Below are 22,085 nucleotides of genomic sequence, written 5' to 3'. Positions count from 1 at the left end.
CAGTCACTTTGATGCTACTTACTGTAGTATATTTTATAAATTTATTACACACACACACACACACACACACACACACACACACACACAAAAAAAAAAACAGTCCTATAAATGGGTGAACTTCATTTCACAGTTACAAAAGTTGTTACTATGTGGTTTCGGCGGAGTTAGAGACCACCACATCCATGGTTGGGGGGATTGGTCTTTAAATGCAAGTCAAAACAATACTCCAGCATAATTAGAACAATTCCCAGGAGTGGGTTTTGCATCCAAAAAAACGTCACGGGTGTTATACACGTGTGGGGCGTGGATTTGAACTGGTGCCTATAAGAAGGAGAGGCAGCGTTGTCTGTCGCGCATCGCATGCTCATTGAATCACAAGGTGTAGACAAGATAACGAAGCGTCTAACGTTAACGACAAAAAACATTCCCCGCTGGATCCCGGTGTTTGCAAAGACGGAGTGCGCCGGAGAAGCAGGTCGGCAGGGATCCACATCTCCGCTCTGGGGCGTGGAGTTCCTTAGCATCTTTAGCTCATCTGCTAACTAGTAGCAAGCAAGATCCATCCTCATCTCTTGTTAAACAATGGAACGGGTGAGTGGATATTAGCAAGTGGGTGGCTGTTACCTGGGTATGGTGGGCAGAGTGGATTTTTAAAAACATTTTTTACTGTCAGATCAGTGTTTTGATTTTGTTGCAGTGCTGCCTACAGTGTTAGTTGTATGTGATAAGACAAAAAAAAAATGTCTCAACTATGATTCACATTAGTCAGACACCCTGCCGCTGACGTCAGCCGTACACAAACGTTATATAGCTCAAATGAATTGGATTCCCACGTAGGACCCGGTGAGATGCAGCTGTGGTGATAAATGTGGCAGTTTTCCATTAGATAAAACCCCACGGCACACCTGGGATATTGCAACGAGAGGGTTAATCCAGAAACGCACGCCCCTTGAAGATGCGCAGTTCTTGCAGCCAGTTCAATGAATGACTGTTCTAGAAATTTCCTGAAGCGTCAGTAGGTGCGTCCTTGTGCTGCATGGCCCGGCTGGATGGAGTGTTGCCTCCTCTGTATTCAGAAAGACACAGCCTCAGTCCTACCTGGCCATTGATCACCATGCTGTTCATTGCACGATTGTTACTACACCAGTACGGGCGTTAATTGGACATGGGCATACCTCACACTGCTCTGGTTTCTCATTATAGCACTTGCGGAGCAAAAATTAGGCAAGAAATGATAGGAAACAACATTCCCAACTTCTCTCTCTAAACTATGTGAATCCGCGCAAGATAGTCTAGTGACCTACATCTCATAGCCTAATTGATCATATTGATCAAATGTTTTGTTAGTCTTCCAAAATCGATTCAACTGCACTGACAAATAAGGTCAATAGAAGTAGGTTTGAATGTGGCACTTTGCTACACATTGCGCTAAAGTGAATTAAAATCGTCTGTGCTCCAGTGTATGACTTTGTATGTGCCATCTCAGCGCAGGGTTTCAGTCATTAGACTGTCGGCTGCCTTGACACCTCCATCCGCCTTTTGTGTGTTTTGGATTAATTGGGAGCAGCAGTGCTCCAATTACATCTCTGTTGAGTTAACCTAATTGTCGCCCTTGCTGAAGACAATAGCTCGTTGCTGGGAGGAGGAAAAAACAGAGGGAGGGGGTTACACCTGTTGACCTGCTATTTTTTTTTACAATCCAATAATAAGGATTAGCCAGGCCAGGCATCCCATTGGGAGCACCGTGTTTTTTTTTTTATTATTATTTTTACCAGTGGGCAAGAGGAGGCTATGGAAAAGTAGGCCTGGCACATTTGGGTGTTATGTTTGAATGCCACGTTTTATTAACTTTGTAAATAAAAGTTTATGAGTGAAATGGCTGTGCTTCTGAGCAAGGGTCTCTGGGATAGTTTATGGTGAGCATGGTGATGAGATGCTGAGAAAAAAAAAAAAAACAGCAACAACAAACAAAGGCTTCTTTTAGTGAGAGGGGTGGTAAGGCCTGGCTGTGAAGATTAAGGCGAATTTTTTTCCCTATCATGCATGGCAAATAGAAACCCCCACAATATGGATAGTTGTGTGTGTGTGTGTGTGTGTGTGTGTGTGTGTGAGAGAGAGAGAGAGAGAGAGAGAGAAAGAGAGAGATTGTTGACGCAAAACAGATTCACAAATCACAATCCTTCTGTTGAGGTAGGACAATAATTAGATCCATCTATCCATGGGTATCCATTGAACTTGAATTTTCTGACACTGTGTTCTTGAAAGTATAAACTTATTAGTGTGTTTGCCTCAGCAAGTCACACTTCCACTCATTTACTCACTTATCCTTCTTGTCCCAGACACTTTCTGGCGACTAACAGTGTTCAGACTTTAAAATGATTAGCATATTTGGGAATAATATGCAGTGTCCTGTACATAGGCTCCTCTGTGGTGCGATATTGGCATGGCTGGCACAAAATGAAAAGTTGGTCAAACTTTATCTACACCTATGTGCACATCAAGTGATGTTTTGTGCAGTTGATGGGCAGCATTGAGCTGGCAGTCACAAGTTGTAAAAGGGAAAGGGAAGCTTAATAGTTTCCAGTTTCCTCCAAGCTGGTACATGTTAGTAACTTGACACTTATTAAGACTGGACTACTGCCCGTTACCCAGTTGGATTCCACCAGATACAAACTGCTCTCATTGTAAAGGTCATTAGTCCTCACCCCCAATGACCATTGCCACAAGTAAACTGTCAACCTGTGGAAAACACTGGTGTGTTTGTTTATTGCAATTCAAGTTTTTGCCCCATTCTGCCATTCATACAAATAAATGACAGAATGTTCAGGTTGGCTGGTGGGTGATGTCATAAAGGGAATGTGACAAACTGGAGAATAAGGGAGCCAACACTCTTATGAATTCTAATCATAAAAAAATGTAAATGCAGGACAGCCTTTATTGGTCTTTCAATAAAGGCTGCCCTGCATGCTATCCCAAAATATGGATAGCTTTGTGTGTGTGTGTGTGTGTGTGTGTGTGTGTGTGTGTGTGTGTGTGTGTGTGTGTGTGTGTGTGTGTGTGTGTGCGCGTGTGCGTGAGAGAGAGAGAGAGAGCGAGAGAGAGAGAGACTGTTGATGCAAAACAGATGTGTTATGACTTGGCAAAGTCAACAATACTGTACATTGAGACTATGCAGCAGTAGGTTACATATAACAAAATATTTAATAAAACTTTGTTAATTCAAAAGGAGAAGAGGATTTTCTGATATTGATTCCCAGAAAAGATGTCAGGATTAGTAATATCAATAGTTTGGGCATCAGTCTGTTCATCCCTAGTCTACAGTAGTCTCACTGCTTCCACATCTTTTACTATTTCTACCACTACTACTACTACTACGACCAATAGTAGTGGTACTTCTACTACCAATAGTAGTAGTACCACTACTACTACTGCACCTAGTAACTCAACAACATAAACTCTTCAATACTTCACCTACTTTTTGCACATACTTTTATTTTTACTACTACTATTTTTAGTACTGCTTATACTACTACTGCTACTATGACTGCTATTTAAAACATCATTCATTCATCAGTGTCTTGAGTACTACAGAACATCTGGTCAACAGATAAATTGCTTAAGGTCATAATAAACAAATTAAAAGACATTTAAACTATTTCTAGTGCATACAACTCTAATTTTTCACGGCTGAAGCAAGCACACGTTCTCATTTTTATGTACAACCTTAATCAGAACAGTGTAATGCATTGATGTTTTAATATAACAAGCTATCTTAGAGAAATTAAGTTGGTGTAAATTTGTAATCATTATTAGTTGGCAAATTATATAAACTACAATGACCTTGCTACTCATTTGTTAAATATTATATTTATATATTGATTTATGATGTTTTGTTTTTGTGACTGTGTGTGTGGCTTGAATACATGTAGCCTTTTTCAAATATCCAGTTTAAAGGATGCTGGATTAGCCTGTCTGCATCTAGGCATGCTTTGAATTTGAAACATTATATGGTTGTGTATGCAAGTTTTATTAGGAGATATGATTTGTTAGGCCACACCTGTTAGGTAATATAAGATATGTATAGTCTTTGCCTATTTATTTTGTTGCTTTCTGACTCTTTTGATGAGTGTTTTTGGTTTCTTACATAATGTTATTTAGTTCTTTTGTGGCTTAAAAAAGATTAAGATGGAAAGTCACTGGAAGGCTAAAACCAAACAAACACCACTGGAAAAATGTTGCTCTTACAAAACTAAATAAAATGTGATCTTCAGGTGACCTGTAGGCTGCTATGTATCATTCTTTATTTGTTAAATTAATGACCTTATTAAATATGTATTCTAAATAGGGATGCACTGATTGTGAAATTCTATGCAGATACCAGTGTTTAAAATAACAATTTGGCCAATAGCAGATACCGATAATTTTTTTTAAAAAACTGAACTGTTCAGAAACTACCTACTCTAACAAATTTCAGACTACAAAGCTACATTTGGACTCATCAAGTCAACATATTAATTTATCACAGCTCAGTGAGGCCCGGGTCTTGTGACCCTGTCTTGAACTCAGACATCAGCCTTCATCCCTGTTCACTCCTGACTGTCATCTGTGACAGTGCCTCAGTTTATTCTCCCTAAATAGTGCACCATGTTTTTCTCACTTGAGAGGGGGAAATGTCGGTACTGCAGGAAAATTTCAGAATCATTAAATTTTTCAAGGACCTCTTTCACAGGTTTATTTCTCACTGCAGTTTTAATCAGCACTTAACTAAAGGGGACTGGATTGGGGGTTGTATATGGGTGGAAGTTGTTTTGGGGTGGAAGCTTTTAACAAAGGCACAGTTGAATTTTCAGAGATTTGACAGTTTCAGAGATTTGACAATTTCTGTCTCACGCCTCAGTCAACAAACGAGACAGCCAGTGATTACTAACAGAAACAGCAAGAGAAGAGATACTAATTATAATAAAAGTCCCCGAAAAATCTTCCTCCACAACCTCTCTCTCTGAAATGTATGTTTCCTTCCCTTTTCATCAATGGGACAGCATTTGTCTTGAGCCCTGGACAAAACTGTACAAATAAATGTCGGCCACTGCCACTGGTGAAAGTCATCTTATTGGCCAATAGGCCGATGGCAATCAACAATACTGGCAGATACCGATATTCCACCGATAAATCGGTGCATCCCTAATTCTGAAGGTTGAAGTGATTCAGTTTGTCTTGTTCCAATAAATTCTTTTTAAATCTGTCTTTGTGTTTCTGTTATTTTATTCTGATCTTTCTTTTTCTGTATTTCTTAGACACGTCAATGTAAACAGCCAGGCATTTGCGTTAGTGTGTGTGGATTTTTCCACTCAGATTAGGCTCTAATGAGGTCTTTTTCTTTGTCTTTGCTGTCTTGCAGGAAAGTTAACTCTAGGCTTTACTAGACCAGAGACCTGCAGCATCCTCCTCTAAAACTAGAACGACCTCAGTGCTGGTGGATAACCCCCCCGAAGCACATCCTAGTGAATTTGAACTGACGGTGGATACTACAGCTTCCATCCAGACAGCAAACCAAAGGAGAGCATTTCCGTTGCTCATTTTATTTGATACATTGACTCTTTCTAGTGTCTGTTTCCTATAGTTGTGAACTGATTTTCTAACAAGAGGCTGCTGTTAAAATAACCAGTAAAAATGGGTCCTGGAATGGAGGCAGCCGACATTGCTGTGGTAGCACTGTATTTTGTCCTGGTGCTATGCATTGGGTTCTTTGCCATGTGGAAGTCCAATCGCAGCACAGTAACTGGCTACTTCCTGGCGGGACGGTCCATGACATGGATGGTCATTGGCGCATCACTCTTCGTGAGCAACATTGGTAGTGAACATTTTATAGGCCTGGCCGGGTCAGGAGCAGCAAGTGGCTTTGCTGTTGGAGCATGGGAATTTAATGCACTTCTACTCCTGCAGCTGCTTGGCTGGGTGTTTATTCCTGTGTATATCCACTCAAGGGTGTACACCATGCCTGAGTACCTGTCGAAACGCTATGGAGGCAACAGGCTGAAGGTTTACTTTGCTGCCTTGTCTGTGCTGCTATACATTTTTACCAAGCTGTCTGTGGACCTATATGCCGGAGCTTTATTCATTCAGGAGTCACTGGGTTGGAACCTTTATCTGTCCATAATCTTACTCATCAGTATGACTGCACTGCTCACTGTTACTGGCGGGTTGGTGGCAGTAATGTACACTGATGCCCTTCAGGCAGTGTTGATGATTGGTGGGGCCCTCAGCTTAACCATAATCAGCCTAGTCAAGGTTGGTGGACTTGAGGGTGTCAGGACTAAGTACATGCACGCAATTCCCAATGTTACTGCCATAGTAGCCAGTGGAAACTTCTCCTATTCTCCATCCTGCCGTATAGAGCCCAAGCCAGATTCACTGCGCATCCTCCGGGGTCCTCTGGATGAGGACATCCCATGGCCAGGCTTCATTCTTGGCCAAACTCCAGCTTCCATTTGGTATTGGTGTGCAGACCAGGTCATTGTGCAGAGGGTACTTGCAGCAAAGAACATTGCTCATGCTAAGGGCTCCACCCTCATGGCTGGATTTCTCAAGATCCTGCCCATGTTCATCATCGTCATTCCAGGCATGATCTCCCGCATCCTCTTTGCGGATGAGATAGCCTGCATTGGGCCAGAACACTGTGTGTCTGTGTGTGGGTCTCAGGCTGGCTGCTCCAACATCGCCTACCCACGCTTGGTCATGTCTGTGATGCCTGTAGGACTGAGGGGTCTGATGATGGCTGTCATGATCGCTGCCCTGATGAGTGATCTCGACTCTATCTTCAACAGTGCAAGCACCATCTTCACCTTGGACATCTACCAGAGTGTTCGCCACGGGGCATCACAGCGAGAGCTGCTGATTGTAGGCCGCATGTTTGTAGTGTTAATGGTGGCAATTAGCATTGCCTGGGTCCCTGTCATTATTGAAATGCAGGGTGGACAGACATACCTCTACATACAGGAAGTTGCTGGCTACCTGACGCCACCCATTGCTGCCCTCTTCCTGCTAGGTGTGTTCTGGAAGCGCTGTAATGAGAAAGGTGCATTCTGGGGCGGCATGACAGGTTTCACACTAGGTACCATACGATTGGTCCTAGCATTTATCTACCGTGAGCCTCGCTGTGACCAGCCAGATAATAGGCCTGCTATCATCACTCATGTCCACTACATGTATGTGGCTGCTGGACTGTTCTGGATTTCTGGGCTGGTGACTGTGGTGGTCAGTCTCTGCACCGCTCCACCAGATAAGGAGCAAATTCGTACCACCACAGTGTGGGGCCTGCGCAACATTGAAAAGGTTCCCCTGAAGGACCGGGAGGAAACATACAGGTTAACTGAGAAGAGCCAGTATAATGGAAATGGAGGTTTCCGTAAAGATCTGCCCCCAGATGTCCAAAATGAGAGGTCTCTGGATGGGGCGGATATCAAACTCCTTGTCCCATCCACTGACCATGATCCAGCAACGCCCAGCACGGAGACATCTCTAACAACCACCCCTGCAGAACGAGTTGGCAATGGAAATTTGGGGATGGGCACAGCAGAGGAAGGCTGCCACCGTAATGGGGAGAGAGGCAGGTTCCTGCATTTTCTGGACTGGCTTTGTGGGTATAAGGAAGCACACAATACCCAGCCGAAAGTGATTGAGGAGGACGAAAGAGTCATTATGAATATGCTGTACGAACCGCCTAGAGTTAAACTGTTTCTCAACTTGGGCCTGCTTCTTGTCTGCTCTTTGGGCATCTTCATGTTTGTTTATTTCTCACTGTAGTTTTAACCAGCACTGAACTAAAGGGGACTGGATCGGGGGTTGTATGTGGGTGGAAGTTGTTTTGGGGTGGAAGCTATTAACAAAGGCACAGTTGAATTTTCAGAGATTTGACAATTTCTGTCTGTAATATTTACAGTTGGCTATTGTAGCTCTCTAACAGGGATTACAAGCTTATTCTAATCATTTTTTTTAAATGATTGAAGCTTCTCCACCATTAAAAAAATAAACAAAAAAGGTATTCCTTTATGACTATAAAGCTCATTTGGCACTAGCGTGCCAATTTTGTACAGCGCTTATTGTTAATCCTGCATAAAGAATATCTACTGGGATTTTTAGAATTGTTGTACTCTAAGTGAATTTAATATTTGCCTTATTTGACAAATGGAGTTGTTTTTTGTTTTTATTTTGTTAATATTATTATTACATTATTATTTTGTTTGCTTTTGTATGGTGAAAAACAAATGTATTCTGTGATTAAAGGTATTTTTTCCAGTTCCTTTTTTTTTTTTTTTTTTTTTTTTTAACCACATGTTGACAGTGACTATAGGCTAAGTTGCAGGTGTACCTATTCTTATCAGTGTCTCTGTAATAAGTCATGAATTAATTTTAGGTTATCGGCCATGACCATTTTGTCGTGACCGAGTTCTGCCACTGTAATCTGTGATTATTACAGCATAATGTCAGTAGCCCTTCAAGTATGTGATTTTGTCTTTGATTTTTATATTGCACTGACATGTCATTTCAAAATGGCAAGCAAAGTAGCTGTAAAGTTTCTGGAGAATATGTGGAAGTGATAATCCAAGCATTTCTCATATATAGGGACCATTGTAACGATTACAAAACAAGCCTTTACTCGTGGATTTTCACTGTTTATCTCATTCCTCTGTGCATTTGTAAGTGCTAAGAAGCAGCAGTTTAGGCCTGCTCATCAAATTGATTTGATTTAGCCCATTGGTGAGGTATTCCATCAGTACTGTCATATTGTTTTGTCAAACCTATGTATCTGGTATTTAGAGCAAGAAGAACGAAACAGAAGAAGCACAATTTGCTTGAGTCATGTTAGTATGCTTCCTCAAAATAAATTTATTTCCATCCATAGAGAAAAAAAATAGCCTATCTTTATATAGTATGTCACTCACCATTTTGATTGGCTGTTCAGTGAATAGTTGCTGTTATTGTTGATCTAATTCCATTTGTGTCTGGAGCTGTTTTGCTGCTTTATTATTATTTTTTATTATTATTATTATTATAATTTTCAAGGTTTATAAATTCCTCTGCTACTGTGTTGAGTTTGGTCATTTTTATGTGGCTCTATAATGTGTTGCAATTCAAAACCAACGTACAACTGTTTATGCACTACTATTGTACCTGTACAAAAAAGCAACAAGTACCAAGGCTCATAATTCTGTATCAATTACTATTTCATGCATATTTTGTATTTTACGTTTATCATCTCTTTTTTGAAAACTTTGCTTGTGAAGTCTGTTGTATTGTGTTAATATGTTGTTCATGATATTTCAGGGCTCACTGGATCACCCACAATATGCGTGTCTTTTGTGTACTGCAGTGCTGAACTGTCATTTAATCTTATTTCAAGTGCATCTTTTATAAACCTCTTCTTACCAAATGTGTCTTAGTGTGCAATGTTAAAGCAAAAAAAACAAAAAAAAGTTGAGTTTTTGCATCCTGAAAATTTTGTGTAGTGAACACCACACCTGTTAAAGCCATGTGATAAATCAGTTAGCTTAGTTGTGTAGTACATTTTCAGCTAATCATGAGCTGCATATCAACAGAGAATCAAAATGCAAAGTTGAAGAGGCATCTCAGATGTTGGGCAGTTTTGTTGCAGGATTCGCACATCACTGGATGAGCTTATTCATAACACTATCAAGGGTAGTTTGGCCAGGTGTGTAGAGTTGCCGGCCTTCTGGATTGATGTCATTACTCAGTCGGTACCTCTACCACTGTGTAAGGTGTCTGAATGTCAACATCCTCCCCCTTCAGTCTACGCAAGAAGGAAGAAACAAACTGTGCATTGTATTGTGGAGTCAGACTGGGGAGGGGATTAACCTCAGTCCAGAAAGTCAGTGTCACAATGTGGCAGGTCCATCTTTTTCTATGTCAGGCAAAACGATGCGGAATAAATGGGAATAAATGGAGGGTTGATAGACAGTGATTGCTGTGTGGAGAAGAGCTTTAAATCTTTGTTTCCTTTTTTGAGAGAATATACATTGTTATTTTTATGGATTTTATTTTTAGAGATTGAAAATCAATAAAGTGTCTGTGGAGACGAAAAGGAAAAGTGTGTTTTTCATTCTTCATGGTGGGAAAGACGTGAAGTGAAATTAAACTGGGACAGTTTGGGAACACATGCCTATACACATCACTGGTTCATAACAACCAAAGAAAAACATTGAGGAAAATTTAAGAAGTCACTTTGGAACACCTAATGGCCCATCAACTGTTACTAATTAGCAAATGCAATTAAACTATAACAAATTTATCATTGATTTGTTGTGCTGTGTACTTGACCTCATTTCTCGCACTGAAATGTCACATTATGCTACATTAGTGACAACAGGATATTATGTAACTGTCATGAGTATCAAACATGGTGAATTATTACTACTATTACAACAACTGCTATTATTATACATTTTTTCATTTTCAGTTACAAATGTGTCACAAATAAGTTGTGAGAAGTTTGTGGAATAGCCATGACAAACACTGTCAAAAGCTGTTGACTCCACATTGTGGGTGATCTCTCTGACGCTTATGGTAATGACAAGACAACCATCAAAACTCATAAATAACTGCAGTGACATTTTGTTTATGAGAACATGGATTTAAGACTCATTTTAAATGGCAAAATGTAAGGGAATGCAAACTAAATGGGTTTAAGTGGTGTTAAAAATGGAAAACTGTCCAAGTCAGTGTTTCCTATGTCTATCTTTGAGGCTGTCTGTTATTCTGTAAACATGCCACTGTTGAGTGTCACTGGTGGTTGGAAATATATTGAGGATATGACCTCATCCTTCCTGACTTACACATTATGAGCCAATGCCTCGGCTTAGGCAGATAAATAATTAACCTTGTGAGTAATACAACCACTGAAAACTTCACCTACACTTCCTCACATGATCCTTTTTTTTTTTTTTTTGATGGAGAGCAAACTTCTGTCCTGGTCACTGACTGCTGAAACTAGATCTCCTTAATGTTTATGCAGTATTCAAGATTAAAGATCACTTTATTTGTCCCTAGGGATATTTGTCTTGGACATGAAAGCAGCCACATAAAGAAAAAAACAGAATTCAATAACAGGTATAAAGTGCATTAGATGACCTCAACACACCTTTTCACACCCTCTTTATGTCTCGAGATTGGGAGAGTCATTGATAGAAGAATGAGAGAGTTTTTTATACAAAATCAGACACCTTTTCCTTTGTTTAATTGTCATCTTATAGTTTCAACCTGATGGGAGCAGTTCATATGAATAATATGGCAGGAGTCAGTGATAATTTTCCTTGCCAGTTTAACTAGTCCTCTCAAAGAGCATTTGGAAGGAGGGATGCTCCCTGACCCCCATCACATTCACTGCTGTGTGGACCAGTTTGTTTGTGATTTTACCTTAAAAAAGAATTTATTTTGTTTTATAAGTGGTTACAATGAGATGATGGTCATCACACCATTGTACAAACTTAAAATCCAAACTAAAGAAAACTTGACAATAGAAGTCCTGGGATGACTGCTTGTACAATCATTTGTATATAATGTAGCCAGAATTGGAGAGCTCACATGTCCTTGAAAAGCTCTTGTGATAATGACTTTAGACTCAGAACATGTCTGGTTTACACAGTCCTGCTGGGTCCTGTAGGTCAAAAATGAGTGATACCACCTGATGATGTGAGTTGACAGACTCTGTCTGAGCTTATGGAGAAGAGCGTGTGGCTGCAGGAGAGCTGAAGTCTACAAACAGCAATCTGGCGTAGGCCTTATCGTTTTCAAGGTGTTGCAAAATATGGTAAGTATGGTAAGAATCTAGCTGTCCATTCATGTTTGACTTCAGCTCTCTCACCATCAGCCATTCCAGACACTGTATTACAATAGAGCCAGGGCTACTGAGCTACAGAAATTATTTTTGTGAACAGGTTTTTTTTTTTTTTTTTTTTTTTTTTGGAAGAGAAGTAACAATTGCTGTTTTTTAGCGAGATGGAACTGTATGTGAATCAACAGACTTTCGAAGGACAGAAGCCCAGGCCCAGGAGAAAAGGACAGCTGAGACACCTTCATGACCCGTTGCCTTATTGGTGTTTGTTCTTTTAAAAAGTCTTGTGATTTCTAATGTCTATTGCAGTAAAAAAGAGTGAATGATTGGGTGAATGATTGACACTGTGTCAAAGAGGGAACTGTACAACAAGGTTAATCGCATTTAAATTCTACTTGTCACTGAAAAAAATAACCTTGACCTTGTTAAAGGGGTGTAGCCTTATGTCACCGTGACCATGTGAAGCTACCCTTACACCAACTCACAGCAAACAAACAAACGCCTTGCAGCCGTTTTATTGAACTGACCAGCCTGTGACACTGCCAGTATCTTCTCTGTCCTTCGTCAAGCACAGACCCACATGTTGTGTACAGATGGGTACCTCTCAGAAAATAGTCTACCTGTGGAACTTATTGGAGCTTGTGGCCTCCTCTAATTGTATCCATGTTGCAGAGTGGTAGGTGAGCCCCCACTATTGTGTCAGTGTTATCTCACATCATTATAGTTAGAGGGGAGACACTTGAAGGGGGCTCAACACACACTCTGACTTTGGCAGCAGTAACGCAGATTGGATTAGAGTTTTTGTTTCTCTCATCTGCCCCCTGCTCTTTTACATGGTTTACTTTCTTCTCCACCAACCCCCGCCCAACTCATACCCTCCCTCCTTCCCAAGAGGAAACTAATGATATTGTCCTTGTGGAAAAGTACTGGCATTCAGGCCTTGCTTTGTTCATTGTCTATTTTGGACAGTGAAACAATGGTCTGAAACAAATGCTGCAAATGGCATCACAACATTGGTATGATGATAATATTAGATGTGATATGTTTGGTTTTATGTATTCAGCAGTGTCATTTACTTTGTGTAATACACATGTAACAATTACATCTGGTCATTTTCATGATTGTACATTATGTATGCTTGCGAGGCTCAATGCAAAAACAAATGCTATATAAAAATTGCATCACAGGGCCAAGGGAGTTTTGCATTAAGTTTAAGAAATATAAAGATAACGTGTTTCACCAGAACCTTATCTCTATCACAACAATACATCAGCTCTCTCTGTGGAGGATAGGAAGTCATTTGCTTGCTCAACTCTGAAGTTATGACTGGTTGTCGTGGAGATGCCCCTGAGAAAGAGGGGGGTAACCACTCAAGGTCTGGTTCTGACAACAGAGAGGCAGCAACAAAAGTATCAACCACGTCACAGCTGGGTTAGACAGAGATAAGTGATGGTTAGGCACGTATCCGAATGTCTTGCATTTGTCTTGGCAGCTCAAGGGCACACGGGTTGTAGTTTGTTTGCTGGCGCCAGTATAGAGATGACTGTGCTGAGAGGAGTCAGTGGCAGGGGACTACAGGTGGGTCATCCACCAGGTCAGGTCATAACATTAAACAGCCCTCCTGGACTGCTGTTGTTGATGGTGTATGCATCAGTCTGCTGCTTAATACAGCGACACAGTGTTGCATTGCTGCACTGAATTTTGTTACCATGGCTTAAAGAGCACGTCTGGGTGAAGCAGTCTCAGTGCACACCTGATCAGGATGACAATGAGCCTGGCTTGCTGTTTGCACCTGCTACTAACTGCTGAAGACAGCCTGTACCGTACTGTATTGTTAAAAACAATCTTAGAAATACACTGATATGGAGTAATAGACTGTTTATTCGCTTTATTGCTTTATTCAGCTCTACAAATATTTGCAATTTGTGTCATTTGTGCACTTAAAAAAATATGTCTGTGTGTGTGTTTGTGTGTGTGCATGTGTGTGTGTGTGTGTGTGTGTGTGTGTGTAGCAATGTAACGTTGGCATATAGTAATAAATACAAAGTCACAATGATATAGTTAGTATAAAATAAAGAATAAGGGTTAACAATAAATATACAGTGGGTTCAATTTGGCAAGATGTTCAGTACATTCAAATGTCTTTGATTTGAAGAAAAGTGTTATACAAATAAATGTATTATTATTCTTATTACATTTTTGATCGGTTTAGTATTGTTATCTATATTCCTGTTAACTTTGTTATGAGGTTAGGTTTGATCCCTGCAATAACCAGACAATGTATCCCTCATTGCTCATTCAGTAGTGCATGTTTTTTTGGATAAGCACCTCACCAAAACACACATGCAACATGTTGTCATATGTAAAGTTTATTTATTGTTTTCCCGTCCAATCATGAGTAATGTCTGTCTTTTCCTGACCCCAGTCAAAGGACTGTTGCCTAATCAGCCAATTGGAAAGCGAAAACACGTCACAGTAATTCTCACTTATTGGGGTGACGGAACGGAAGCAGCCATGTAGGGAATGTGGTGTGACCTTTCAGATATACAGCAAACACATAGTCAATGCATTCCTGTCATTCCCCGCACACAACCCCGACTAAACTATGGCGGCATGCCTGGGATTCTAGCATTAATCCATGGAATAATGCTTCAATAGCAAAGGGAAATATTTACCTCTCTTAGGAATAACAGCTGGTGGAATAGACTGTCTAGCCACATGGGAATGTATGAGAGTCAATGCAGCATACAAGTCACTTTCAAAGGCCTTTTCCCGTCATACTCTGTTGGGACAATGACATTTTTGATCATTGACACATCAACAGCATGGCTCCTCCCCTTAGTGTCATGTGTAAACGGTTGATGGACTAGTTGCTGATGTGGAAGTCATGAGGCAATGTTGTGAAATAGAAAGCTATGATGTGGAGATTAGAGCAATTTAGATTGGATTTATGGAAGTCGTATCCGGTGTATTCATGGCATAGTGCCTTGTTAGCGATAAACAATAATAGTAACTGATATCACCTGCTCTAATTATAGCATGTTAGACTGCAGAATGGGGCACAGTGACCACTCACAAGCAAAGAAGTTCTGGTAGAGTGTAACATGGCCTTGTAGCTGCCTTTTTATATTGATTTTGATTTTGAGATGAGATTTTGCAAAACAATAGATATGCATGTTAACCTAGAATCACACCTCTCAATTTAGCTCTTTCATAACAAATGATATTGTTAATTTAAAAAAAAAAATGTACTTAATCCGTGGTGGCATTCAAACTGCTAACTCATCCTCGTGTCCTCTATCACTCAGATTAATCAGGATGTGCACCTTCTAACTCTGTTGGATACTCCCTCTTCAGATGCTCTCCCAAAATTGGTGCACTCTGCCAAACCAGGCTTTTACCTGCTTGTTCCCCTCTCTACTAAACTTTACATAGAGGTCTTTCCAGTCTGCGGCCCAACAATGCTCAATCTCCTAAATTTGTCACTTAAATCTGGCATTTTACTCTAGGCTTTTAAACTGGCTGTGATCTGGCCTCTCCTTAAAAAAGGATCCTTGGAAGGATCCTTTCAAGTGAAGCAATAAGTTGCTATGTCTCCTTTCTCCCTTTGTTTTATGCAGACAGAGACAATGTTTTTTTTTTTTTTTTTAGCCTCTTCAACCTGTAATGGTTGGAAAAGGTTGGATGGATAGAACTGACAACAAGAGGTTTGACAAGGTATGAAAAAAAAAAAATCATGGTGCCATCTACAGTCCTGTCACTGCACATAGTTTTCCTCTATATCTTTCCACAAGCCTAGGAGACTGTACACTGTTCGTCTGCTCAGTGAAACCAGACTTCTGTTGGAGCTCAAAGTGCAAGGGATGCCAAAACTGTGTACAGTATTACAGTTTTATTACTTCTGTCGTACTTGTAAAAGGTACACTTCATAATAATGTAATTAAACTTGTACGTTTAGTGACATTAGAAGTACTACTGGCACAGCAGGGTTATTATAGCTACTTTTGTAAACTAGGTCCAATTGTAAAATGGTCAAGAGTTAACAACAGTGGTGTCTACTCTCTTGCTTGGCGAGGATTCAGGCTTTGTAAAAAACAAAACAAAACTATTACACACTCACACCTTGCACAGTGATATCATTTTGCAGTGATTCAGAAGGACCTCATGGGGGAGGGTGTGTTGACAACATGGCTTGACTTGGCTTCCCTGAATTATGTTGCTGGCGAATGTGACATTCTTGACAAAGCTGATGTGTCTAAGCAGTTAAGCCTCGTGCAGACTAGTCATTTTCTTTTTCTTTTTTTCTTTTTTCTTTTTTTTTTTTTTTTTTTACAATATGTTCATATTTTTCTGGATGTGGGTTTGATTGGGAGGAATCATCATACGAGGAATATATTTGCTGAATAATATTTCCACCACATATGGAAGTTTAATAAAATAAGACACTAGATGGATATGGGATACAACAGTCACTTTTCTGATCGGCTGCATTACCCGTGGCGGGTTCCAGGAGAGGTGTTGATGTACCTGTGTCATCTCTGCCAGACTATGTGGCAAAAATGTCTAATGAAAACTCAATGATCAAAAATGATCAGCATTGACTTGACTTTGATGAAATAGTCTCAGGCCAAGATTAGGTGTAGAAGACAGGGTAAAGCTCTGAAACATCAAATCAGATGTAGCCCATAGGCCTGGAGCACAGAAGTCCTTCCACTTCTTAAAGGACCGTCCTCATCACCTGCTCTGTTACTGCCTGACTGCCAAGGGTGATGCAAAGGAAATGTTTAATGGAATGGACTTCCCTTTCCTTTCTTATGAAATGTGGGGGGTGCAAGGGGGTCAAACTTCACTGTGACTTTCATCCGGGTCATGTCAAGATTCACAATTCAACATTCAACACTTTATTACCAAACAACTTGCCTCAGTGTGCTCTTGACAGAACAACATACAGGTAATAAGAAATAAAAACACATTACACACAAGCCCAGAAAACATTACACAGTGCAGCAAGCCTCAGACGTAATGCACATGAAAACACGCAAACAACACGCAGACTGGCAAACAGAGAAACACCATGTCAGTAAAGGGCACGGCGTCATCGTAGACATCATGTCCCGTAGGTGCATTGTGGAAAGTTTCTGTGTTGCATTCTGTGTTGCATTTGATGTCGTTTGTGTACATGTTAAATATAATATTTGGCTGAGCTCTCTGGTGCTGCTGGTGCCCTCTGAGGTGAGGGTTTCTTGGTGGTGGAAGGTTAGTTCATGCAATTGTAATGTAGGCTATACAGTGCCAGGTTAAATATGAATATGAACTATACCGGTTTTAGTCAAGAGTATAATTTCTGAAAAGAAAATACAGTTCCTTTATGTTCATGGTTTATGTATTTCTATCTGTTTCTATGGGGTGTTGAGATAAATAAATAAAATATATAATAAATAAATATATGAAAAATAGTGTTGCTAACTGTATCTATTCTGTGCTGCTACTGTTTTTAATGTTTTTTTTTCTTTTTCTTTTTTCTTTTTTCTTTTTTTTTTTTGTTAGTGGGTTTAGTGGAATCACATTTCATTATGCGGGCAGTATCAGTAACTTCCGACAGACCGAACCTCACATCACTGCAGGAGCAACATTAATTATGGTTTTTACTACCACTTTCAAGGACAACCTCCAAAGGAACTGTTTCATTTTTTTTTTTTTTTATTTCATGTTAATGTAATTAAATTAACAACAACAACAACAACAACAACAAAAACTAATATTCTTATATTCTACAAGGTAACATATTGTGTCAGTGGCCTTATTGGATAGCCTGTGTAATACACCAGCAGCCGTTTTGTTTTATTTCTATGGTAAGTATGTGTGGTGGTGGTGGTACTGTGCCAGGAGCCTAATGTCAGGTACAAAACACCATAACAGTACAGAACATGGGTCACCACTACAATGATACAAAACCATCACATAGCATGGTTTTCCAAAGTTATTGCCCTATAAAAACAGGGACTATACCATACCATATTTTGTTATAGTATTACCATATAGCTCTTTTTCATAGAAGCTGCAGCTCCATGAGATATTAGCTCGCAACACCTGAACCAAACAGAGGGAGTGATACTGGAGGTAGAGAGTGTCATGTGCATGCAGGTGGAAATTCTGCTGTGTCATTGCTCAATTTAAACAGTCCTAAGGGAGAAAGAGGGCGGGCAGTTCCCATTAGAAACATGCTTCTGAAGTACATTTGACATTTTGACATATATGCATGATGCATGTTTCCACCTGCAAGGCATAAACCGCTAAATGTAAACCTACAGTTATGATGTAAGTGAAAACCTAGACTATCCGACCAATCATGTAATGAAGTAACCCCCGGGAGTCCTGGAGCTGTGTAACCATGAGAGCGTGAACTGTTTATGCTGTTTATGCTTTATGAGTGGCACCCTCCATCCCCCCAGACATGTTAGGTAACACCACGCACACTATATGCCTGTGTGTTTATGTTTGCATGTGCATAAATAAGTGGTATATGAAGTGTGTGTGTGAGTGTTCATTTGAGACTTTATGTAACATATGACTTTATCAGGATGCTCATAATTCACTGGCTCCAGTGGCCCTGCTCGGTGTCTCTCTTTTGCATATGGCAGCCCTGCCTCCAGGTTTCTCTGCTTTTCTGGTCAGCCCTTGACCCTTTGTTTTTAATCCAGCGATGATATCAGAACGCCTCTGGCCGTTTCAGTCACAGCTTTGCTATCCTTAGTATGTTTACACCCCAAGGCTAGAGCTGTGCTCAAGTACATTTTTAAGGTAGTTTTACTCTAAGCTTTTGTGCATACATTCAACAACCATTTAAAATAAATATTAGATGTTCTACTCAATTAGATTAATCAAAGAACCTAAAAGAAGCTGTAAATCACACAGAACACATGATCTGTACTGAAGATTATTAACTTTCCAACTTTGAATAGCTAGCTAAAGCATAAATAAATAGATAAATAAATAAATAAATACATGGATGGAAAAAATAAACAAGTGAATAACGCTTCAAAGCTGGAATGTTTTTAGCCCTGAAACACAAGGACATTATATTGAATATGTATTTTTACTTTTACTTTAATTGCAAATTTTGTGGCTTTCATGTTTATCTGACTGCCATCCCATCAGGGTATTTCAACCTCTTCTGAACAAAGGATTTGTCTGCTGCGCCATCTGATCTCGCTGCTCTGCAAAACTTATGCAAACATGATCTCTGGAGGACAACAAAGTTAGTTAGGCAATACAGTGCCCCTGTTGTAAAAATTACCAGATGTTATGGTTGCGCTCTTGTCAGCTCATTTCCAGAAAAGTTGTGTATTAATTTTCCCCACATCATGCTGAACCAAGAGAGAAACTGCTGAGAATGAGCTGATCTTTAAAAAAAAAAATGAATAAAAGTTGTAAAATACTTGATTATTACTAAAATACTTAAGTTAAAGTCATTCAGGTGGAGTTATTGAAAACTGAATATCATATTTTATGAGACAGATTGAGTTCGATAGAGAGGTCAGAATATTTTACTTTTTCCGTAGTCTCACGTACTAATAGAAGCAGAGTTCATTAACATAAAAGGCAAAACAATGGATTAGCAATTTGAAATCTAGAGATCACTCTCTTCTTTCTGTGCTTAACTTTTGTCAATTTTTCCCCCAAAGGATCGGAAATTGTGCCAGGTCGATCACTGGTGGATTAATGTTTTGCTGCACGTGCTCTCCCCTTGCCACTTCTGTCGTCTCTCCACCACTCCTGCGGGCTACGGAATTTTACCAGTCACCAGCTCATTGTGAGTTCCATTTCTGTGTGTGTGTGTGTGTGTGTGTGTTTGCATCTGTCTGTCTGCCTCTGTGTGTTTGTGCTCTTTGTGCATAATGTTCCACTTCACCATGTTTCATTTTGCAGGGGGGGAGAGTCAACCCAATGGCCCTCCACAGCTAAACATAAATGATCTGGGAATGATCAGGAGTAGTGGGAGTGATGAAATCCAGCAGAGTGGCTCGGTGAGTTGGGACGCCACCCTTTTTATCCAAAGCATCTGATTACAAGGCCTCATTTCTGCCAGCATCCACTCCACTGGATTATCTTTGGCAAGACGCCGAACCCCCAGTGACTCTAGGGGTGCTGTTTTGCTGCTGGACCCCGGTCGTCTCTGGAGGTGGGCAAGGCAAGAGACAGTTTTCCCGCAGGGTAAATGCTGTATCGCATGACTTAGAAGTCAGGCCCATCTTGACCAAATACCACAGCTCTGGTTGTTTACACAGCCGCAAGGCAAACAATGAAGTATTTGTTAGCGGAGGGGGAAAAAAAATACATTATTGGGACACATTAACACTTATTTTAATGAACAAATGTAACTCCCAGTGTGGAAGTGATATGCATTGTGCTTTACTGCCATCTAGTGTGAAGTACAATGCAACTGTTACACTTAACTGTCACTACTGTTTCTTTTTGCCTACTATTCTTGGCCCGTGCTATCATTTTGTAGTTCAAGGTGTGTGTGTGTGTGTGTGTGTGTGTGTGTGTTTATGGTTGGGTGTCAGGGTCAAACTGACTTCCAACACACTCATTTCTTTATCTGACTAACTAAACAACATGCATTTTCAAGGTCACCCACCTCTCTCTCTCTCTCTCACACACACACACACACACACACACTCTCACAAAACCAATTTCTCATGCAAACAGAAAAAGATAAAATGCAAATTAAATATGAGCAGCGTCTCACTGTGTTCCTGTTTGATATTTGACCACCTTGCTCTCTGCTGACAGCGTCTCACACTTTGTTCTGTTCTCTTAGGGACCTGCGTTTTCTACACAATCAGAGACAGGAAAAAGGTTGGTATGAATTAGAAAACTTAAGAACATATCATATCTGTGTGCGTTTTGTTAGGTTTGGGCAATGATTGGACAGAAATCTAGAAGTTGACTTTTTAACTTTTGCTTCCTTGGCTGTAGAAGAGTATGTGTCAGTTAACATTTGTTGTAAATTAAATAAGGTTTTTTGCATTTTAGGCAACTGGAATTTGTCTTAATTTGTTCTAAAAAAATGCAAACACTGGATCAAATGAAAAGGGCAATTTTTCTTGTCCCTTGTACTAGATAAGCATGTCTGATTGGTCCAACCTGACCTTTCACCTGGAGGATTCCTTGACCAGTGCCTTGAGTCATTACCTCAACAACTGGAGGCAAAATATCTCAGCCGCAGCAAACGCCCTGGACAAGACACTGGCTGAGGAGAACTTCAGGAACGTGATCTGGTACCTGGCAGTGATGATCGGCATGTTTTCTTTCATCATCGTGGCCATCCTGGTGAGCACAGTCAAATCCAAGAGGAGGGAGCACTCCAACGACCCGTACCACACATACATTGAGGAGGACTGGACTGCTGAGATTAAACAGATTCATATCATCGGCAACACCACTGCCAGCTAAGATAAACACAGATAACGTGGCACAGAGAATGTCATCACTGTTATCATCAGCATCAACATCACAGGTCATCAAAACTGTCTTTTTTCCATCTGTCCACCTCACATTGACGAATTGTGAATGTTGGTTATGCCAGTCAAATTTGTAATCAAAATAAACAAGCTTGGTCAACATTGTGAATCTAAGTTGTGGTGGAGCACCATCTTTGATCCATCAGCATCATGCAATAGGATCTACTTAGAGGATTAGGGAAGGTATTATCTCTGAGCGGGTTATGGCTTGGCAGAACGTACATTCTTCTACCTGCGGAGGGCAGCACAATCCCCTTCCCATGTTGCAAAGGAACACAAGTCAGACAGACTCAGAAAAGTGCAAGGGGGCGGAGGATTCAGAGATGAGAAGAAGGCTAATGAGAGATGTAAAAATAGAAGTGCAGCTGCTGCTCTGTGTATACTGAAAAGGGTAAATGTGAGAATTAATTTATGGGTAAGTCAGTGTAAGATCTGTGAGTCTGTAGGTTTGGAAAGAAAGAGATAAGGAAGAAAAAGGCCATGACCCACACGTCTCCATCTCTATGCTCAGTTAGATCGTACACATCCTGTTGAGCAAAGAAGGCGAAGCATTCAATTCTGATTCAAAATTTTGAGAGGAAAAAAAAAACAAAACATCAGGCCAAGTGTTGGAAGTGTTGCATGAAATTCTGCAGGATTATGAAGAGCAACCATTATGTATCTAAAACACAAAAACAAAAAACTGAATATACACTCTATAGACTGTTATG

General features: G+C 40.3%; 2 protein-coding genes across 2 annotated transcripts; both read left to right on the top strand.

Moving 5' to 3' along the window:
- Positions 1 to 458: 458 nt before the first annotated feature.
- slc5a3b (solute carrier family 5 member 3b) lies at positions 459 to 10,086 on the top strand. The gene is made up of 2 exons (XM_030080793.1): positions 459 to 591; positions 5,399 to 10,086. Exon 2 carries the CDS (start codon positions 5,671 to 5,673, stop codon positions 7,801 to 7,803), a length of 2,133 nt encoding a protein of 710 aa, XP_029936653.1. The 5' UTR covers positions 459 to 591; positions 5,399 to 5,670; the 3' UTR covers positions 7,804 to 10,086.
- On the top strand, positions 464 to 21,403 carry LOC115379859 (potassium voltage-gated channel subfamily E member 2-like). The gene is made up of 4 exons (XM_030080794.1): positions 464 to 591; positions 19,534 to 19,661; positions 20,673 to 20,710; positions 20,975 to 21,403. The coding sequence occupies exons 2-4, from the start codon at positions 19,571 to 19,573 to the stop codon at positions 21,305 to 21,307; spliced, it is 462 nt and encodes a 153-aa protein (XP_029936654.1). The 5' UTR covers positions 464 to 591; positions 19,534 to 19,570; the 3' UTR covers positions 21,308 to 21,403.
- The last annotated feature ends 682 nt before the right edge of the window (positions 21,404 to 22,085 follow it).

The sequence above is a fragment of the Myripristis murdjan genome, chromosome 21 (assembly GCF_902150065.1).
Source record: "Myripristis murdjan chromosome 21, fMyrMur1.1, whole genome shotgun sequence".
In the NCBI taxonomy this organism is placed as follows: domain Eukaryota; kingdom Metazoa; phylum Chordata; class Actinopteri; order Holocentriformes; family Holocentridae; genus Myripristis; species Myripristis murdjan.
The sequence above is the reverse complement of the archived record's forward strand: the minus strand, read 5'-3'. Positions and strand labels throughout refer to the sequence as shown.